At 40.4% G+C, this 19,568-nt stretch overlaps 1 protein-coding gene across 2 annotated transcripts in view; it reads right to left on the reverse strand.

The window, feature by feature from the left end:
* GSPT1 (G1 to S phase transition 1) overlaps positions 1 to 16,472 on the reverse strand; it is a 31,092-nt gene extending 14,620 nt beyond the window's left edge. The window contains exons 1-5 of one of the 2 annotated variants that reach the window (XM_059038676.2): positions 15,787 to 16,472; positions 3,563 to 3,607; positions 3,403 to 3,444; positions 2,437 to 2,664; positions 1,381 to 1,414 (exon numbers count right to left, since the gene is read on the reverse strand). In XM_059038676.2, the coding sequence (XP_058894659.1) occupies positions 1,381 to 1,414; positions 2,437 to 2,664; positions 3,403 to 3,444; positions 3,563 to 3,607; positions 15,787 to 16,147 (710 nt within the window). In that variant the 5' untranslated portion in view covers positions 16,148 to 16,472. The remainder of the gene's footprint in view (positions 1 to 1,380; positions 1,415 to 2,436; positions 2,665 to 3,402; positions 3,445 to 3,562; positions 3,608 to 15,786) is intronic. The other variant, XM_059038677.2, reaches the window with a different exon arrangement.
* Positions 16,473 to 19,568: the final 3,096 nt, after the last annotated feature.

Below are 19,568 nucleotides of genomic sequence, written 5' to 3' on the forward strand. Positions count from 1 at the left end.
ATAACTTTCACAACACCTTAACTAAGTAATCATGGCTATTATCACCAGTAATAAATAAAACATACTGAATATTGCTATTTCGTGTGCCCTGATAGGATGCTCTGTTAAGAGCACAACATACCTTCTGTGACATTCTTATCCAAAATGCATACCCTCAATCTAATTGTTAACATCAGTCAAACCCAAATTGAGGAACATCTCATAAAATAACCAAATAACACTCTTCAAATTATAAAGGTCATGAAAGACAAGACTGAGAAAATGTCACAGGTTGGAGGAGACTAAGGAGACGTAACAATTAAATGCAATGTGGAACTCCAGAACAGAAAAAAACGACACTGGTGGAAAAACTGGTAAAATTCAAGTAATATCTGTAGTTTAGTAAACAGTATTGTGCCAGTGTTAACTCCCTAGTACTATGGTTATTTAATATGGTAAAATTAGTTGTATAGCAACTCTGTACTGTTTTTGCAACCTTTCTGTTAAGTCTAAAATTATTTCAGAATAAAAGTTAAAAAAAGCAAATGTAAATACTATATAAAAGAAAATAATTCTGACTGTTGTCCTAGCAATTATGTCTAATACGTTTCAATATTTAATATTTTAAAAATATTAGTCAAAATGAGATTATAAATTTTAAAATAATTATTTAGTAATACCTGCTTCCCTTGACTCAATCCAAATCAAATCCTGTTCTTAGCTTTAGTCTCTATGTGTTGTTCTCTGCAGAGTCATCTACAGTGCATACTTCTAACCATTTTGGTATAGAATCTTGGTGAAATGCCAATGAAAATTCCAGCCCATAAGCAAAAAATATACACTCTCCTAAAACACAACATCAACTGGGCCTGTCACTTCCTTCCACAGAGCCTTAGGTAAGGATTCCTGTGTAATAGCCTGCTTTAGGGTCTGTTGTGGAAATTTTCAAAAGTAATTGGCAAGATTACGGATTAAGATTACTTAATAAGGCAAGACAATGAAGATATGCCCTCTGGATCCTCTGATGACACAGCTTAAAGAAATGAGTCTAATTTAAGAGAGATTAAAAAGATATTTTAATTATTTTTCAATTCTAGAACACATCACTAAAAGTCAACCATGGCATTTTCATACCTAGATACCTTCTATATGTGATAAAAAAAAAAAACTATTCAGCATGTTAGCCAGACTATCTTTGATTAAATCCACATATATTCAAGGAGCTGATGAATGAGGAAAAACCAGTTCCCCAGATTCATTATTCCCAAGAAAATCATATTTAGAGCAGACTAAGATTTCTTATAATCCAGGGTTCTATATTTTTATACACAAATCTATTAGAAATACATGTAATTAATGTTTCATGAGAGTCTTAAGATATTTAACAAAAAATATACTTACATTATTTGTCCTCCAATGGTTGACTTGCCAGCATCTAAAAAGTAACAACATCATCAATAGGCAAACTGCAGGTGTAATAAAAACAAAACAAAACACCATCACTATATAGGAATACAACTAAAGGTCTAACATCATAATTACAGCTTGCAGAAGCAACTGCAATGATAGGAATTTGGGTCATAAGCTCTGGTTAGTCACCTTCTCCCTTTGAAGCTAAGACCCCTTGCAGCTCTGCAGTGACTTAGTGCTCCTTTATTGATAAAGAAAGAAAGACTTTAACAGATTGCTCCTTGACCTTCTGCAGCAGCAACAGAATATGAATTACCCAAGAGGAGCCTCGAAGGAGAATAAAAGTAGCCAAAGGCCCATGAACTACATTAGGTAGTCTGCTTTTTCACTTTTAGCCAGTATATGTGTTCCTTTACAAATTTCAAAGGAGTTCTTGCTACTAAAAAAAAAGTAGAACGGTGTATCTCAAATTCAGGGCAAGGCAGAGATAAGATAAAGTGAAGAAAAAGGGGCACGTAATTCCTATTTTCTTCTCACTTCTCTCTGACAAGTGAGATTGGCAGAGAATATCTGAATAAATGAAATAGAGTTTTGTTTTGTGTGCTAAACCAGCAACCTGACATCCAGAAGTTACTCCAAATTATTCATTTTTTGCACACACAAAATTAAACTACCTAGTAAAGTTAATACCGCAAAATCAATGGAAGTTCACACAAAAAATATAGGCACATTTTCTATGATATTAATTAACAGATGCCATAATATGCTGAGCCATGATCAGTGGTCTATAGACCAGTTATGCATTACATACAAATATACTGAAGCTTATTTTCTTCCAGCTTCCATGCCATCACAACCTTCAAAAATAAAGCACTGGCAATGTTTTGCCAGCTAAAAAAAAAAATCTATTGAGTTAAAAATCAAGACATTTTAGATTAATTTAGTTCAGTTTCACAAAACACTTCCAAGTAGCTAAATAAGATGTTCTGTGTTTGATGTACCCAATAACTTTGGTCATTTCTTATCACTGCTATGAGTACAACTTACCTACATGCCCAATGAATACTACATTTACGTGTTCTTTCTTAGGAGCACCTGGCGGTGCAACCACAGATTTAGGTTTTGGTATTTCCTCTTCCTCCTCCATCATTTCCTGGGCACTTTCCTCTGTGGGCCTTCCATCTCCCAAGGAACCACCCCCTGGCTCTGCTTCACTTATTTCTTCTTTGTGCTCCCATGATTCTTCTGGGGACATTTCTGTCTCCCCATTTTCTACTGAAATAAGACATTTTAGCTTAGTATTCCAAAAAAATGTTTATCATCTATACTTTAAAACACAGATGCTTTCAAATAACAAACAGAACTTAACATATTCAGTTCCATTTCCTAACCTCTAGTGACACACAAGCAAGAAAATCTCTTCAACAACAGAAACGGACAAGCTAGCCTCACTGCTGACATCAGAGCTGACTCAGAGACTAGAAGAGACTATTTTAATGTAGCTTCATCTTCATAAGGACAAACAAAACTTGAACAGCAGATCTAACATTCCTAACATCCCAGTTATTCCATCGTCAGGATGTCCTGACAGTAGAAGAAAGGGGAAGTTCCGAATCAGAATACAAAGAAGTGTGAAAAGATTTAGATCTTTTCTTTTTCCTCTGCAAGTAACAGAACTTTGATATCGACGTTATTAATCACCCTGGGAATATGAAACTCTTAAGGGTAAGAACATTATAAAAAGGAAGAAAATTTTCACAAAGTAAATGGATCAAGTACAACTATTCAAACTGACTTTAGCATTTCCTCCATTTGATTCTTTTATATTTGCCATCAATAAATTTATCGTGGCAGTGTTAATGCCCAATTAGTTCTGTTTTCTAAATCCTAACAGCAAAGACTCAGTTTTAAATGTAGGCATTATAATAAGCATAACACTTACATTTGCACCTTAAATCTTGATAGTGAAAGAGTTTCATATTACTGTATTAATATGGTCAGAAATTTTCTTACCAACAGGTTCTGAAAGTTCCATGCTAACAGCTGAATTTGAACCTAGACAAGAAATTGAGATATAATATATATTTACAAAATAGTATCTAGCTTTACACACCACAGACAACTTAATGTTTTCTGAATTAGATGTTCAAAGAGTCACATCATAGAAAATTACCTTCACACAACAATGACTGTTCCTCTTGAGAAGGTTCCACAGGTGCTGTTTAATAGAAATAACTTCTATTAAAAATTGAGACCTATACGTCCATTTTACTTATCTTTTAAAATACAGAAAAAATAGAAGTTCAGTAACAAAACAAAAACCTCAATAATTCAGAGGCAACTAATGTAGGCTTTCAAATTAGAAGCCTCTGTTTAACTTACTAAAAAATCTACCCATCACAGCCAATTTTAAAACATTTTGAGTAAATGAAATGTATTCACAAAACCATGTTTATTCTCTGAATTTGCTTCATAAACTTTTCCTTTATGGATATTATAAAAGTAACCTGCAGCCCAGCACAGATCAAATAAGTAAGATTCTGCTCAACAAATACACATTACTTCTCTAGATTCTCCCTTGGTAGCTCCAGCCCAAGAAGGCAATGATCAGTCCTTTTTAAGATTCTATTATCATATGTATTATAAAGATACTTGAATAAATTCTATTCAATACCAATAAAATTAAACGGACATTCATATAGTCTCTGAAATGCATATAGGCCCTTACATCATCTCAGAAAAAGTGATTACAATGATGCCAGTTTTGTCATATATTAGAATTCTAAGGTCAAGCAACAATCCAGTTTCCACAAGTGTCATACTGCAATCTTATGACATCACTGGAAGAGATGTATGTGAAATATACTCTAATACCCCAATACATAAGTTTATTTTTTGTATCTGATAAACCTAAATGATACTCCAATATCTAAGTACTCTCGCTTTAAAGAATACACAAGATGCACAAAGACATGAAAGAATTTGAAGTCACATGAATCCTGCACACCAATAAAGAATAACCTGCAAAATTCACATTTAAAATCATTGCTCAGAGGACACGGGGAGGGGGAAGGGTAAGCTGGGATGAAGTGAGAGAGTGGCATGGACATATATACACTACCAAATGTAAAATAGCTAGCTAGTGGAAAGCAGCCACATAGCACAGGGAGATCAGCTCGGTGGTTTGTGACCACCTAGAGAGGTGGGGTAGGGAGGGTGGGAGGGAGATGCAAGAGGGAGGAGATATGGGGATATACGTATATGTACAGCTGATTCACTTTGTTATAAAGCAGAAACTAACAAAAAATTTTAAAAAATAAAATCAACACTAATATTATTGTATTATGGAATAGAATCTGGAATTCTACAGCTACAATTTTATTAGATCTAAAATAACTGAAATACATTGTTGATTTGTGTGGAAAAAAAAATAAAAATAAAATCATTGCCCAGAAAGTATTAACACCCATAAGTCAACAAAATTTTGGGCCCAATCTTCAATAACATGAAGTGCTGAAGAAAGTAATTCCTGGGAGTTTCCTGGTGGTCTAGTAGTTAGGATTCCAGGCTTTCACTGCCATGGCCCTGGGTTCAATCCCTGGTCAGGGAACTGGGATTGTGCAAGCCCACGTGGCGTGGCCAAAAATAAAAAATGTAATTCCTATCCCTGAAAGGTAAAGGGCAACCAATTTTTTGAGGAAAGAAGTGACATGCCAGCCAAGTGTTACTTAGGAGGATCATTCCATGGTAGTGCATAGATGAACCAGAGAGCTAAAGACTACAAGGCAGAAAGACCAAAAACACTACTTACAAAAAGTATGCCATTAGGACAAATAAGCAGTACAATTAGAGGAGGTGTTAAGTGCAAAGATAATGGGAGCAATATCTGACAGGAGTAGGAAGAAAGGAAGTATGAAAAGTCTAAGATGACCCCAACTTATGTGGTTAAGCAGGGTATTTTAACAGAAACTGGGGGGAAAAATCCTTTGGACTCAGTTTGGAAGGTAACAGGAATTGCACTTCAGACGTAATATACTTATTTTGTTTTCCTTTTTAAAAAGTTTATAGGTAAGATAAAGAAAAACTACTCAATTTTCAGAGAAAGCCAGGCAGTGCTAAATGAATCAAGTTCATATACCACCCTGGGGATGGAGGAGGTGGCACAGGGTAGTACCAAGAGGGCAGAACTGAGCTGACTCCTGGCTTTAAATCCTGGCTTGTCATTTATAAATTATGAAATACAATTATTTCATTGGAATCATGGAAATGACATGGCATCTGCCAGACAAGATTAAATGAGAGAATACATTTGTATAGTATCAATTAAATAACTTGTGGCACCTAGTAGATACCTCCAAACACGGACTGAGTATCAATTCAATTCTATCAGCCAACATGTACTGTACTGTCTATTATGGGCTGGACAAGGATAAGAAGCACTCACCAATCCATACAGTGCTGGAGGTAGGGGTGAAGGTGGTGGCAAATTACCCTAATTCCAATTAATTTTTATTGAGCCCTTATGTGCTAGTTGCTATCTCATTTAATTCCCCTGAAGACCCTATGAAATAGATAACTACTATCTAACATATCAGACTCAACTGGGCTTTTCCAAGTTATGTAAGTGCCATCTTGTCCTTCCTCAGACAGCCCCTGCTGAAAATCACTCAGGAAAAGTAAACCGAGTAAGTGATGATGTACAAATATTTTAAGGCAGGAAAAGACTGAGATAACTGGTATGGTGGGCTCTCCTGTCACTTATTAAGATGACCCAAACTGCGAGTGAGCAATGAAGTAGTACATACACCGGACCACCTAGTTCTAGAACCAACTCTTAAATTTACAAGTATACAATACATGTATTAGGCTGTAAGGCACTTCTCATGACAGTGACATCAGTCATGAGATCACCCCCATGGATGCATAATGCAAAATCTGTTCATGGTTTTTCAAAATATCTTAACTTTTATAGTATGTTTGTTTTAAGTTTATAAAGCTTACAGAGTCAAGTACCAAAAGCAATTAAATGCTTAATATACACCTCATGATATTATTAAAGGGGCCCCAAATAAGAAGTTGACCATAGTTTCCCATGGTGGAAAAAAGCTTTCCATGCATTCAGACCACAGATAACATTATAAACTTAATGGCAATGCTAGAGACATTTGCAAAGTGATGGATGTTTTTGGACTAATGAACCAGAAAAATCACAGATATAATAAGATATTCCTTAAATTTAAGCTTCTCAATATAGTTTACCCAGTCTACACACACACACACACACACACACACACACACACACACACACACACACACACACACACACGCTTCTTGTTCATTCTACGCTGGTCTTACTCATAATGCATATCACATCCAGATTTACTGGCTACTATTGATCCTGGACTTAGAATTCTACTAGGCCCAAAGTCATTTGTTTATGGTTAGCAAACAGGTGACTATTAGTGCTTGATTTCTCAAGTCCTGCATGGTTCATATCTGTTAATGAAAGAGAAGTAAACCTCCCAAGGAATGAAATTATGGTTTCATATTTTCCAATGGTATCTCCATGTTCAGAAACATAACCTTATCAAGTGTTCAAAGGAATAATTCTAATTAAGTAGGAAAGTTATCAGAGTGTATGAATGAATAAAACTGCCACACCCTAAGTTAAAAAGAGAAATAACTGTGGTAAAATTATTACCACAATTTTTAAAACAAGAAAACATTTAACCAAAAAACAGTCGGGTAACAACACTGACTGTGTTTTAACACAAATGATAATCTGGGTCTTAAAAAATTGCTAGTTAAATTTGATCATGGTGAAATAAGCCAGTCACAAAAGGTCACCTGTTATACCATTCCACTTACAAGAAATATTCAGAATAGGTAAATCCAGAGAGGCAGAAAGCAGATTGGTGGTTGCCAGAAGCTGGAAGGAAAGGGGAATGGGAAGTAACTGCTTAATGGGTACAGGTTTCCTTTTGGGGTGATGAAAATGTTTTGAAACTACACAGGGGTGATGGTTTTTTACAACACTGAATGTACTGAATGCCACTGAATTGTTCACTTTAAAATGGTTAATTTTATGTTATATGGATTTCAGCTTGATTTTTTAAAAGAATATAAAAAAGTTTTTAAAGATTTGATTATGGATCAAAGGACTTCAACATGGAGACTCCTATTTTGCCAGTTCACAGTACAGCACAAGTTAGTCAAGAACATACATGTGGCAGGTAATGAAAGCCATGTTTTAATTCCGCTACATGTTTTAAACACAAACATATGGCCAATTCTTGAAAAGTGCTTAATCCATATATTTCATAAATAAGCAATTTAAATCTGCTCTGCTTTAGATATAAAACCAATCTCTAATCCTCTTTACACACTAAATACAGATATTTAAAATAGCCATGCTAACTAAAATATCTTATGTCTGTTAGCTAAATGGTGTGTTCATTAAAGTAAAAAAATAAAAACAATTCAGTGCCGTCACAGAAGTCACAAGTGTCCTACACTGCGTGGAAGTGAGAAACAGTGTGACAATTCTGTCCAATATGAGTTTCTACAATGATGGAAATGTGCTCTATCTGTGCTGTGATGATAGTCACTAGCCACACGTGGCTATTAAAGCACTTGCAAGGTAGCTACTGTGACCGAGGAACTGAATTTTAGGTTTTATTTAATTTTAAAATTAAATAGCCACATGTACACAGTTCTAGTCTCCTCAACTGCAGTAGGAACTTGCCTTATCTGGTTTTCTACTTCTGTCCCATTCCCAGTCAACCCCACCACCCCCGAAGGGCTAATGAGCTGTCTTCTGAACTCCTCTAGGATATGACCCTTCTTTTAATTATAGATCCACCCACACACATAGTTTAGTTCTTGTTCCCTAGGAGATTATGGACTGCCAGAATGACTGGTTTTCTGAAATATGGAGACTTTTTTTTCTCTACTCGTAATCTCCACAGGTTGGCACAGTGCACTGTATAGAATAAATATACAGTTAATTTTTACTGAATTAATTCAAGCAGTTTCCGTTAGGGTTCAGTAGAGTAAAAACAATTTTATATGTGCCAATTTTCTAAGAAAGGAGTTAGAGAAACAATATCCAAGAGATGTTAAAGTACAGCTTGAATAAAAAACGAAAATTCTCTAGCACACAGGTGACCATATAGTCTTACCAAAACTGCACGCGGAGGCATTTTTCTCCCACAGACAACTGTTAAATAGTAAAGGCAGACATCAGAAAGAAAAGCCCACAGAACATATACAGGTGTCCCCGGTTTTGCCTTAACTACCTAACACTCTAAAAATAAAAACACACAATGTTATAGACAGTGGTGAACAGAGCTGTTTAATGTATTCTACATGATTTCCTAAAATGTATGAAGTAATTTCAAAATATTACTTTAAATTAGAGCATTACCTACTTATGACAATGTCACCCAGCTACTACTGAGAAAGAACATGGAGACAGTGCCATAGTGCACAAACTCATAGGCCCAGTTTCTGAAAAAGTGTCTCAGCCAAAAAGATCTTTTAATATCCAATCACAAGGAAACTAGTGGAGTTACTATTACTAGGAATAAGCTTTGAAATCAGACCTAGATTCTAATCCTAACTCCTCCATCTATTCATGGATGTCACCTCACCTGTTTATTTAGCTTCCCTGAACCTTAATTTTCTTATCTGTAAAAATGGGTCAACAGTACCTATACCTCAAGAGGTTGTTGTGAAGATAAGGGCATATTAACCATGTGGTAACTGCTCAATAAATTTATTATGAGCATTTCAAAGCCCCATAATAATTATAAAAACTTTTAAGAATGAAATAAAGAAAAGCAAATTCCAGGGCCACTCTCTCAGAAAATCCATGCTGGTTGTAGTAATTAGCTCTAGGCATGCCCTTTTCTCCCCATTATTAAACAGCATAGTGTGGCAGAGAGGGCACTAAATCAGCGCTAGCAAATTTGGATTCTAGACTCAACTGTGTACTTAAATCTGTGAGTGACCTTAGGCATTCACTCAGCATCTCTAGGCTTCAGTTTCTTCATCTGAAAATGAGATTGTATTACTGCGAGGTCATTTCTAGCCCTAACATTCTAAGAACCTATTTTCTAAGAACCTATTTACTCAGTCACTAAAACAATGCCACATATCAACCTGATTAGGCTTTTCTGTAGAGTAACTAAAATTCCCCTCTTTTTCAAACAAACCTAAAAGATAGTCTTATTTATGATTTATATCCTATCTATCAGATAGGATATCTATCCTATCCTATCAGATACCACAAAAAAGTACAAAGAAAACAGAAAAACACCCATGTGCAACCAAACTCTGCAAAGAAGATGGACACAGACTACTTAGCAGTACAGTAACCCACTGGAGTTCTGTAGAACTAGTCAACCGGGAAATTTCCCCAGTGACATTCTAAGGTACACACTTTTTTTTTTTTTTTTTTTTTTTTGTGGTAGGCGGGCCTCTCACTGTTGTGGTCTCTCCCCTTGCGGAGCACAGGCTCCGGACGCGCAGGCCCAGCAGCCATGGCTCACGGGCCCAGCCGCTCCGCGGCACGTGGGATCCTCCCGGTCCGGGGCACGAACCCATGTCCCCTGCATCGGCAGGCGGATTCTCAACCACTGCGCCACCAGGGAAGCCCCACACTTTTTTTTAAATTGAGGTAGAGTTGATACATAATACTACATAAGTTTCAGGTGTACAACACAGTGATTCACAATTTTTCAAGGTTATACTCCATTTATAGTTGTTATAAAATACTGGCTATATTCACTGTGCTGTACAATATATCCTTGTAGTTTATTTTATACATAGTAGTTTGCTAAGGTATGCTTTTTTTGTTTCAAGTGAAGTGACATAAAATTACTTTGGCAGAATGTGGTCTGGAATTTGGTGTGACCACTCTCAAGCTAGGCTAGTGAAAGATGCTCAAAAAATCCTTGCTAAGTGTTTCTCTCACCTAGGAAGTAGAGTATAATGGGCACTGGTTTAACTTGGAGTACTGTAACGACTAGGTTTCCTTAGAACAAAGTCATTTATGGAAAAAACCAACTACACATCTGTAGTCCAGCCACGCTTTGTTAAAATCTACTGAAAACAAGGACACAACTTTTAAGAAGCTTTGGTATGAATCAGCAACTGACAGCTAAAAAAGGAGTCTGAGGACTCTTTAAAATTTCTCTTTAAAATTCAATCAAGGACCTTCAACTAGTAGCCAAATTCTTGCTTCCCCAACATTTCTAAGAACTGTGAATAGAATGATGAAATTCTAAATTAACATGCCCAACAGAAAGCCAGAATCACAGTAACTCACTGCTGTTTGATATGAAATAAACAAGCCTCTACTTACAAGTAGTGTAAGATGACTGATGCTCTACTCTAGCAAATTTCTAACAAACTTAAAGTACAGAAACACAAGAAGGATGAATTTTATATGTTAATTATAGCTCAGAAAACCCACCCTCAATCTTATGGTATTCACAAAGAACACTTAGTAGAAAACAGATCTTTGGTTTTAAGATTTCACGACTGAATTTATATAAGGGTACCTGTGAACAATTCTTCTTAGCTTTGAAAACCCTCTACACCCTGCACCTGGCCCTCTTACCAAGAAGTGTCTTCCATTAGAATAAATTGGTTATCTGATCCCTTTTTAGACTCCTTGAGAACCAGTTCTCCATCTTGGTGGTACCACTTCAAGTGCCTAGCACAGCATCCTGCCTTCTGTAGGCAGGCAATCGTCTGTTCACTAATTGCTATACATATATCTGAGCAAAACCAGAGATTCACATCTCAAAAAATTTCATTCTAATACTGCTAACTCACCCCAAAAGTTTATCAAATCTCTTTTTCCTTCCTTTCTCTCCAATCAGAAAGACAATGCTATTTTAACACTTTAAGACATTTCCTCCCCAGAAAAAAAAAAAAAAAAGGCTAAAATCTGTTCTCTACAATATCTCCCTAACTCGCTGTGATACGTTTTTTTTTGTTTGTTTGTTTGTTTTGTGGTACGCGGGCCTCTCACTGTTGTGGTCTCTCCCGTTGCGGAGCACAGGCTCCGGACGCGCAGGCCCAGCCGCTCCGCGGCATGTGGGATCTTCCCGGACTGGGGCACGAACCCGTGTCCCCTGCCTCGGCAGGCGGATTCTCAACTACTGCGCCACCAGGGAAGCCCTGTGATACGTTTTAATTGTTATCTTTTCATGCAGTACAGTTCCAGAAAAGGTGAAAAATAAACAAAGGACACACACACACAAAAGCAAAAACCACTGAATAAAACCTGCTCTAAAGGTTTATTCACATGGGAATTCCCTGGCGGTCCAGTGGTTAGGACTCTGCGCTTCCAATGCAGGGGGCACGGGTTTCATCCCTGGTCAGGGAACTAAGATCCCACATGCACTGACGTGGCAAAATAAATAAATAAATGAAAAATAAAGAAGGTTTATTCCCAATCAAAATTTCTAACAATTTAAACAGCTGCTCAATATGGCATAGCACTAGTGGATGCCCTCACTTGTCCCCTATATCCTCACACCTGAGCCGTTCCAACATGTAAAATCATGAAACAAGAGCCAAAACAGAATGACCTCTAATAATCAGTAAGTCAAGGTAGGAAAAGAAATAATACTCCAGGAACAATACTTTCTCTAATCTCCTCAGCCCATTTATCCCATTCACTGTCCCATCTGAAAAATCCTTTCTATTAGATTGTTATTGCAGGCATTTCAGTCACATAGGAAAAGAAAAACAAGTGTCAAGTGGAGAACCACATCTATCATCTATGTAAACTTAACTATCAGTCAGCTGGTGTTCTTTAACATAAAGTGTAAGAGCCCTTCAGGACAAAACAACCATTACTTTGTCTCTGGATCTTCTCTACTCTGGTGGCCCTGAGGAGGTCACCTTTGGGAAAATTCAGTGATTAACAAGCATCCACCAAGTGGGGATGGTAGCACAACTTTGTGAATATACTAAAAAACCACTGAACTTTTAAAAGGTGAATTTTATGGTATGTGAATCATAACAATCATTTTTTAAAAGTCCCTCCTCTACAAGGCATTCAGCAAAAACCAAACACTACAAAACAGAACATTTCTCTTTAAAATTCAATATAATTCGTTATATTGGGGAGATAAGCCCCCTCTAAGGGCTCACTGGGGACTGCTACTTTTATCCTATACTCATTTTACAACCGCAGAGTTTTGAGAGGCATTGAGGGTGGGATGACAGAAAGAACTCTACTAACTCTACACCATTACTTTAGAAGCTCTGGCAGTGTTTAAAAGTCCAGATTCTACGGCTGGAATGTTTTGCGTTCCTCCCAAAATTCGTATGTTGAAATCCTAATGCCCAAAGTGATGGTATTAGGTGGGGCCTTTGGGAGGCCTTAGGTCATAAGGGCAGAGCCCTCATGAATGGGATTAGTGCCTTTCTAAAAGAGGCCCCAGAGAGCTCCTCTGCCTCTTCAGCCCTGTGAGGACACAGAAAGAAGTCAGTCTGCAGTCTGTTATCCAGAAGAGGAAAGAGGGCCCTCACCCATCCAGGCTGGCACCCTGATCTCAGACTTCCAGGCTTCTGAACTGTGAGCAACAGATTTCTGTTGCTGACAAGCTACCAAGTCTACAGTATTTTGTTATAGCAGCCCAAACAGACCAAGACACCAAGTAACCCTGATTAACATTGCTGAACCTGTTTCTCATTTCACAATAAAAAAGACTGAGCAAGACTGAACTTGGTGCAAACTGGAACTGAAAATAAGTACATTCGATCACAGAAAATGTTTGTTCTAGCACACACAACCCTGGTCTACATTTTCATTCATTTCAGGGACTCTAAACGACCATCACTTAGCCATTTTACTTGCATCTGTAGAGAACTGCACTTAAGTGAATTATACTTAATTACACCTACATGAGTTCTACTTAATCATTTCTCTGGAAACCTATATTAAAAATTTTCAAAGAGATCCAAGGTCAACACTGAATCCCAAGTTCTGACTCGAGATAGCTGGATATAAGCATTAACCAGCAGCCTGCCACTGAAAGTGAATGACTCTTTGTGCCAAAGCATCTTCCTCTACCTGCTGTTCAAAGCACCACTGAAATTATTTCAAAGAAAAAAGAAATAAATAAATAAAAAAGAAAGGAAGAGAGAAAAAGAGAAAACTAGCCTCTTTCCAGAGAAAGACAGATACTCATCCTAGACACACACATTTTAAAAGTCGTTCATTCATTTTAAAAGTCATTCATTCTAGTGCTCTACCTCTAGACTCCTTCAAGAGCTCCCCTGGCATCTAGTTTAAAAACACACCCACCACCAATTTCAGCTATGGGTTAACAACAGAAGAAAACATGCTAGCCCTACAGTCCATTTCCCCAGTATAAAAAACTTGCAAACTTTATGGTTTCCCCTTTGTAAATTTCAACCTAAGTGCTATTTCCAATTTTTTCCCTTCTTCTTGCAAGCATAGTTCTCTGCTCTGATGCTGGTAATTTATGGACCTGAATGAGCTGGAACATGCAAGACTGTGCCACATTAACTCTGGACCTCAATTTAGAAAATCCATTCTTTTCCAAACAGACACCCTACAGAGGATGGGTTGTTGTTGCTGCTATTGTTGTTTTAACATTAACTGGCATTTTGCAGAAGCAGCTGATAAGAGTCAGTAACACCATGATAGGTTTCTGATTAAAAAAAGAAAAAACTGACCACAATGTAGGGACCATAAGGTAAGGACAACCACTTTCCTACACATTCTTACATCTCCAATTTCTAGCAGTGTCACAGAGCAAGGATTAAAACTGCAAATTGGCAAATACCAGGAAGAGAAAAGACAGTCCTTCTACATAAGAGGCAATGCCTACTCACTCAAGAATGACCATCATTCCAGACCACTGCTCTAAGGACGATGGTCCCTTGATGACTGGCAACTCCAGAGTTAGTAGGGAGAGCCAAAAAATAAAATAACTGGATAAAAGCAAACTTCATGATAAGGTTTGGGGAAAGAGGCACTTTTAGGAGTTAGTAAGCGAACTAGTTTATGTGGCCCAAAGCAAAGCTAAGCTTCCTTATTCAAAGGGCAAACTACAACGGCTTCACACAAGTAAAAGAAATATCAGTCAATAAAACAAGCAAATCCGAACTGTGTGCTCACAGACATACTTCCCAAAAACATTTCCCCAAACTCACTTTTTGCCTCTAGAGAGAAAACTGTAGCCAAAGGCTCTGAAGAAACTAAACTCCTAGAGCACTTTTACAATGTCTACTTATCCAAGAAATGCTAGAATATAGAACTTTAAAATCAAGTTCACTCATTTGACATTCCTACAAAATCAGTACCTGAAAGCATGCCATCACTTAAGCACCCCTAAATACACAAAGAGTTTTGAAGACTGAACTTAACTTGAAACCACAGAAAGCCTGTCTACTCGCTATGGTCAAAACGGCACGTGACACCTAAGAAGTTATAACAAATGCTCAGGTGTCTGAACAGACTAATTCCCGACACAGAAGCACAGAGTGAGTTACACCAAGCAACCTAAATAAGGCAAACGATTTTAACGCAATAAAAATTCTAAACGTGTCACCAACTAAGAAGAGTCCAAATCCCACTTTAAAAGAAGGGCACACAAATCAGCGTAGTCTCCTACACACTTTAATGCTAAGTGAGGAACTCTTAACTCTGGGACACTATGAACTTCACAAGCTTACAAAATGCTAAGGGTGAGAAAGATCTATAGATAGCCAACAGTTTCTGCCCCATCGCAAGACTGCAATGCATCCTGGGATTCCTTCAGGACGGTTCGGTGCCGTAGATATGTTAAATGTAATTACAGTTAAAGTAATAGAAATTGCAGCGAGAGACGCTCTCTCGCCTAGGCCCAAGGTGAAGGGAAAACTCGACCAGTCGTCCTTCCCAACTCCTCATCTCTCTCAACGCCCATCCGGCCGACTCCTCCTGGATCCATCTGTCCTCGCTTCTAGGCCTCGTGGCACTGACCCGCGGCAGTCCCCCTCTCCGTCCCATACGGTTCCCACTTCCAGCGGGGAACTGCGGCCCCGGGGGGGAGGGGCGGACACCAGGTCCCTCCGGTGTGCACGGCACCCTGCTCCCGCCCCACCCGGCCCTCCGCCACGGTCAGCCCACGCAGTCCGCCTCCCCGGCCCGGGGCCGCCCCACCCAGGACAGCGGGCGCCGCTGTCAGAGCCCCACGTGCCGCCCGGCCCCACGGCCACGCGTCCCCGGCCTGGCGAGGCGCGCCCTCGACCCCATCCCGGGCCCCATCCCAGGTGAGCTCCGGCCCCCAGGCCGGCTGCTCCCGCCCTCGCAGCCCGGCTACCTCCCGCGTTCCGGGGCTGCCCCGCGTCCCGGCCCTTTACCCGAAGGGCCTCCCGCGCCGCTGCCGGCTCCGTGGTTGTTGGCGGCGGCGCCAGCTGGGGGTGCCGGCGACTGGGCCGGGCCCCGCAGGAAGGACGGCACGAACTCGGCGGCGTGGACGTTGGGCACGAAGGGCTTGGCGTTGACGTTGAGTTGCCGGCTGAAGGCCGCGCTGAGGTGCTCACGCTGGGCCTCGGCCGCCGCCGCCAAGGGACCGCCGGCGCCGCCGCACGGGCCCGGCCCGGGGGCTTCCATGTCTGCCTGGTCCCAGCAGTCCGGTGCTGAGTCGCTGCTGCTGCTGCTCCCGCCGCCGCCACCGCCACCGCCACCGCCACCACCGCCGCCACCACTGCCAGGATCCATGATCGGGGGGGCCGTGTGTGTGGTACAGAGAGGGCGGGAAATGGAGGCGGGGGCTATGGGCCGGGGAGGAGCAGGCCGCGCTGACCCAGGGAAGCGGCGAGGCAGAAAGCCCGGGGGCTAGTGGCACAATCCCCGGTGTCGTCGCGGCAGCAGTTCCAGTCCTGACTCCGCACTCGCGGCGACGACGACGGCGGCAGCGGCTCAACCCTCCTCGTGGGTGCGAGCGGATCTCCTCCCACCCAGCCCCAACCACCTCCGACCGCCTCAGCGCCAACCCCACGCCCGGAGCAGATTGACCCCTCGCCGCTACCCGTACCTTCGCCTCGGTAGTTCGCGGCCCCGGTCAACACCGTTTCCGCCTGTGAAGCGCGGCAGAAGGCGGAACTACGAATTCCGGCAGCACCCGCGCGACCCCGCTGCGGTTTTCCCGGGGGCCGACGGGAGTCGGAGTTCGGGGCCGGGAGCAACCGGAAGCGGCGCCGGCTCCCGGCATGCAGCGCGAGTAGGCGGAGGTCTGGTCGAAGCTCTGCGGCCCCACCTGTCACCGGGTGGGGGCAGGGGTGGGAGCGAACCCTGATGTGGTTCGGCACGGGGCGGCGGACCGTGAGTCTCTCAGCTCGCGGGGTTGTCCCGCTCCGTCCTGTTCTACACAGGGCGCGGGAAAACGAACAGCAGTTCTAACGTTGAGAAAAAAGCTTTCAACTCCTGAAAATTCCTTCTTTCTCTTTTCACCAGCCTTCTGCGTTCCCTGCCTTACAGCCTCCGTACAGTGTTCTCTTTCTTTCCACCTTCCAACTCCCCGCCCCCAGGCAGAATTTGCCCTACATTTCGAAGGCGACGCAGGGCGTCCTTCATTTTCTGTATTCATTTGGTGGAAGAGACAATAAAACCGTGACCCATTACCACTAAAACTGCAAAGTGGTTCATAAAGCGCTCCGGCCCAGGTTCTACCCCGGCAGAGGGATTATTAACTGGAAACTTACAATGACTCACTGTCTGTATGACTAGTCATTTAAAGCCTTCACTCAAACTTTTCCGTCCCTTCCTCCTCCTGGCCAAGGGCTTTGAAAACTAAACAGAAGATTGCTATATTCCATGATGTAGCCAGCTGGACCCAACTGACGGGGTTATTTTTGTGCGTCCAGCGTCGTTATACACCTCCAGGTGAAGTGGTTTTCTTTTGAATGGTCGGATTTGCTCAGGTTTTCCCGAAATGCTTGATTGACTGCATCTCACGCTGCCAGGTTGCGGTTCCGTAAACATGGGAAAAGAAAAAAAGCAAAAGATAAATACGTAGACCCAACTGCTCAAAGTAGGAAAGTACCTGTTTTCTTTTAATTCACTCTTGTGGAGCCCAAGACAGAGAAAAACATATTGTTGATATTTTCCTGCAAGAAGTCTAGACAGAGTGCAACTAACCTGTTAGCTAGAAATAACAGAGTACAGGGGGGAACACAGAAAGAATGTTTCTTAACAACCTTATGTTAAGGTCCAAAATCTAGATCTAGATATTAATTTTAATTTTAAACATTATTTTAAAGGTAAAAGAGGACTCAGGCTAATGAGACAAATCATAAACAAAGCTGTCAGTTACCTTTGAAAACCAGTCCTAAGTGGTTTGAAATTGTGTTTAATATTAAATTAGCAAATTTGATGGATGCTTTGTTTCTTTAACATGTAACACTTGGGAAATTGAGCCCTTTAAATGTAAAGGAACCAGTGACCTCATTTATCACAAGGCTTTAAGTTTCTCGACAGGTCTGTGGTTCATGCTCCCTGAAATCTTCTGGACATTGATATTTTTTTCCTCCCCACAACAGAGGATTAATTCCTCTGATTAATACAAAAATCTGCTTACAGCCTATTAATATAGTTCTCTGAAGACCCCACTGGATCTTTCTTATGTGACCTTCTTTCAAGTTGGTATTAAGTGATTGCCCTCAGGTTTAGAGAATTTACCAATGATTGATATAAAAATCAGACCTTCTTTCACATATAGGAGACTTGCCTTGCTATTGACTCAGAGTCACAAGAAGAAGAAAACACAATGTGTCCGAAATAAAGTGCCTAAAGTGACTTCTGACTCAAGATTTGCTCTCCCCAACCTACTCCTAAGAAAGTGTCAAAACAAGCAGATGACTCAGATGGTGGACCACACTGTCCTTCTTCAACCCTTGTCATCAGATACCATACTTCAAGAGGAATCACCCGGAGGGCACTGGGTGATCACTCTGATAGGTTAGTTCTTCACATCTAATTAAATTAGCAGAGTTTCTTTTGGTGCTTTTTGTAGGGACAAAGAAACTGCTAAGACTGCAGCTTAGAAAAGTTGATGTCATTAACTGTCCCTGAATAGGATAATTATTCAGGAAAGAATCCTCTCTGTTTTCAAAAGCCTTGACCTGCCAGAGTAGAGACACTGTTCCAAGCAGGAAAGGGAGAAGCTCTTTTTTTTTCTCCCCACGTTTTTCTTTATTTTTTAAAAATTGGAGTATAGTTGATTTACAATGTCTTGATAATTACTGTTGTGTTAAGACTGAGCAACTTGAAGTCAGAATCTTTTATTCATCTTCTTTATATTGTAATGTCCAGTATAATGCCTGGCATAAAAAACATTCTTAATAAATGTTGAATGCAGGAATCAGTAGGGAGTCTGGGACGATACTGCCCTTTTACACTCATCTGGGGCTGTTGAGACACAGGATTGTCAACTTTAAGAGAGAGTTTTCCAAGGACATCCTGCTATTCCCTGTGATACACACACAAGGTTAGCTTGACAACAGCTTAACTTTGCAAAGCTATGCTTGTTCAAGTCTGAGCCATTTTACCACAGATATTCCCATCTTCCAATGAAAATCCCCCCTGCTAGCATTCCTAGTCTCAGTCTCTGTCTCTGTCTCTGTCTCTCTTTCTCTCTGTCTCTCTCTCTCTCTCATTATCTGTGGTCTTCCAAGCCCCCGCTTAGTTATTCTGCCTTTAAATCAGAGTCACAGCATTTGCACCTTTAATCAAATACACAGTAGTTTGTTTTGTTTTTTCAACCTAAGAGTTTATCTTTTATACTTCTTAACATGAGACTGATATGAAAAGTCAAAGCTGTCCCAGGCTTTTAGTGGGTGAACATACGTGCACACAAATGGACACTGATGTAGCAGTCCCACTCCTCGAGATGTTTTCTACAGAAATATGAACACAAGTGTGAAAAGCTGTTCTTTCCAGCATTTTTTGCAGTAGCTCCAAACTGGAAGCAACCTAAATGTCCATCAACAGGGAAATGGTTAAGTGATGGTATATCAATCTTATGGAATAACATGCATCTATTAAAAAGAGTGAGAGGCCAACATGGAAATACATGTATAATATATGGCAAAGTAGGGGAAAAGCAAGATATCTAATATGTGTACAATGTACCTAGTGGATC

Source organism: Kogia breviceps, chromosome 14, assembly GCF_026419965.1.
Source record: "Kogia breviceps isolate mKogBre1 chromosome 14, mKogBre1 haplotype 1, whole genome shotgun sequence".
NCBI classification, from domain to species: domain Eukaryota; kingdom Metazoa; phylum Chordata; class Mammalia; order Artiodactyla; family Physeteridae; genus Kogia; species Kogia breviceps.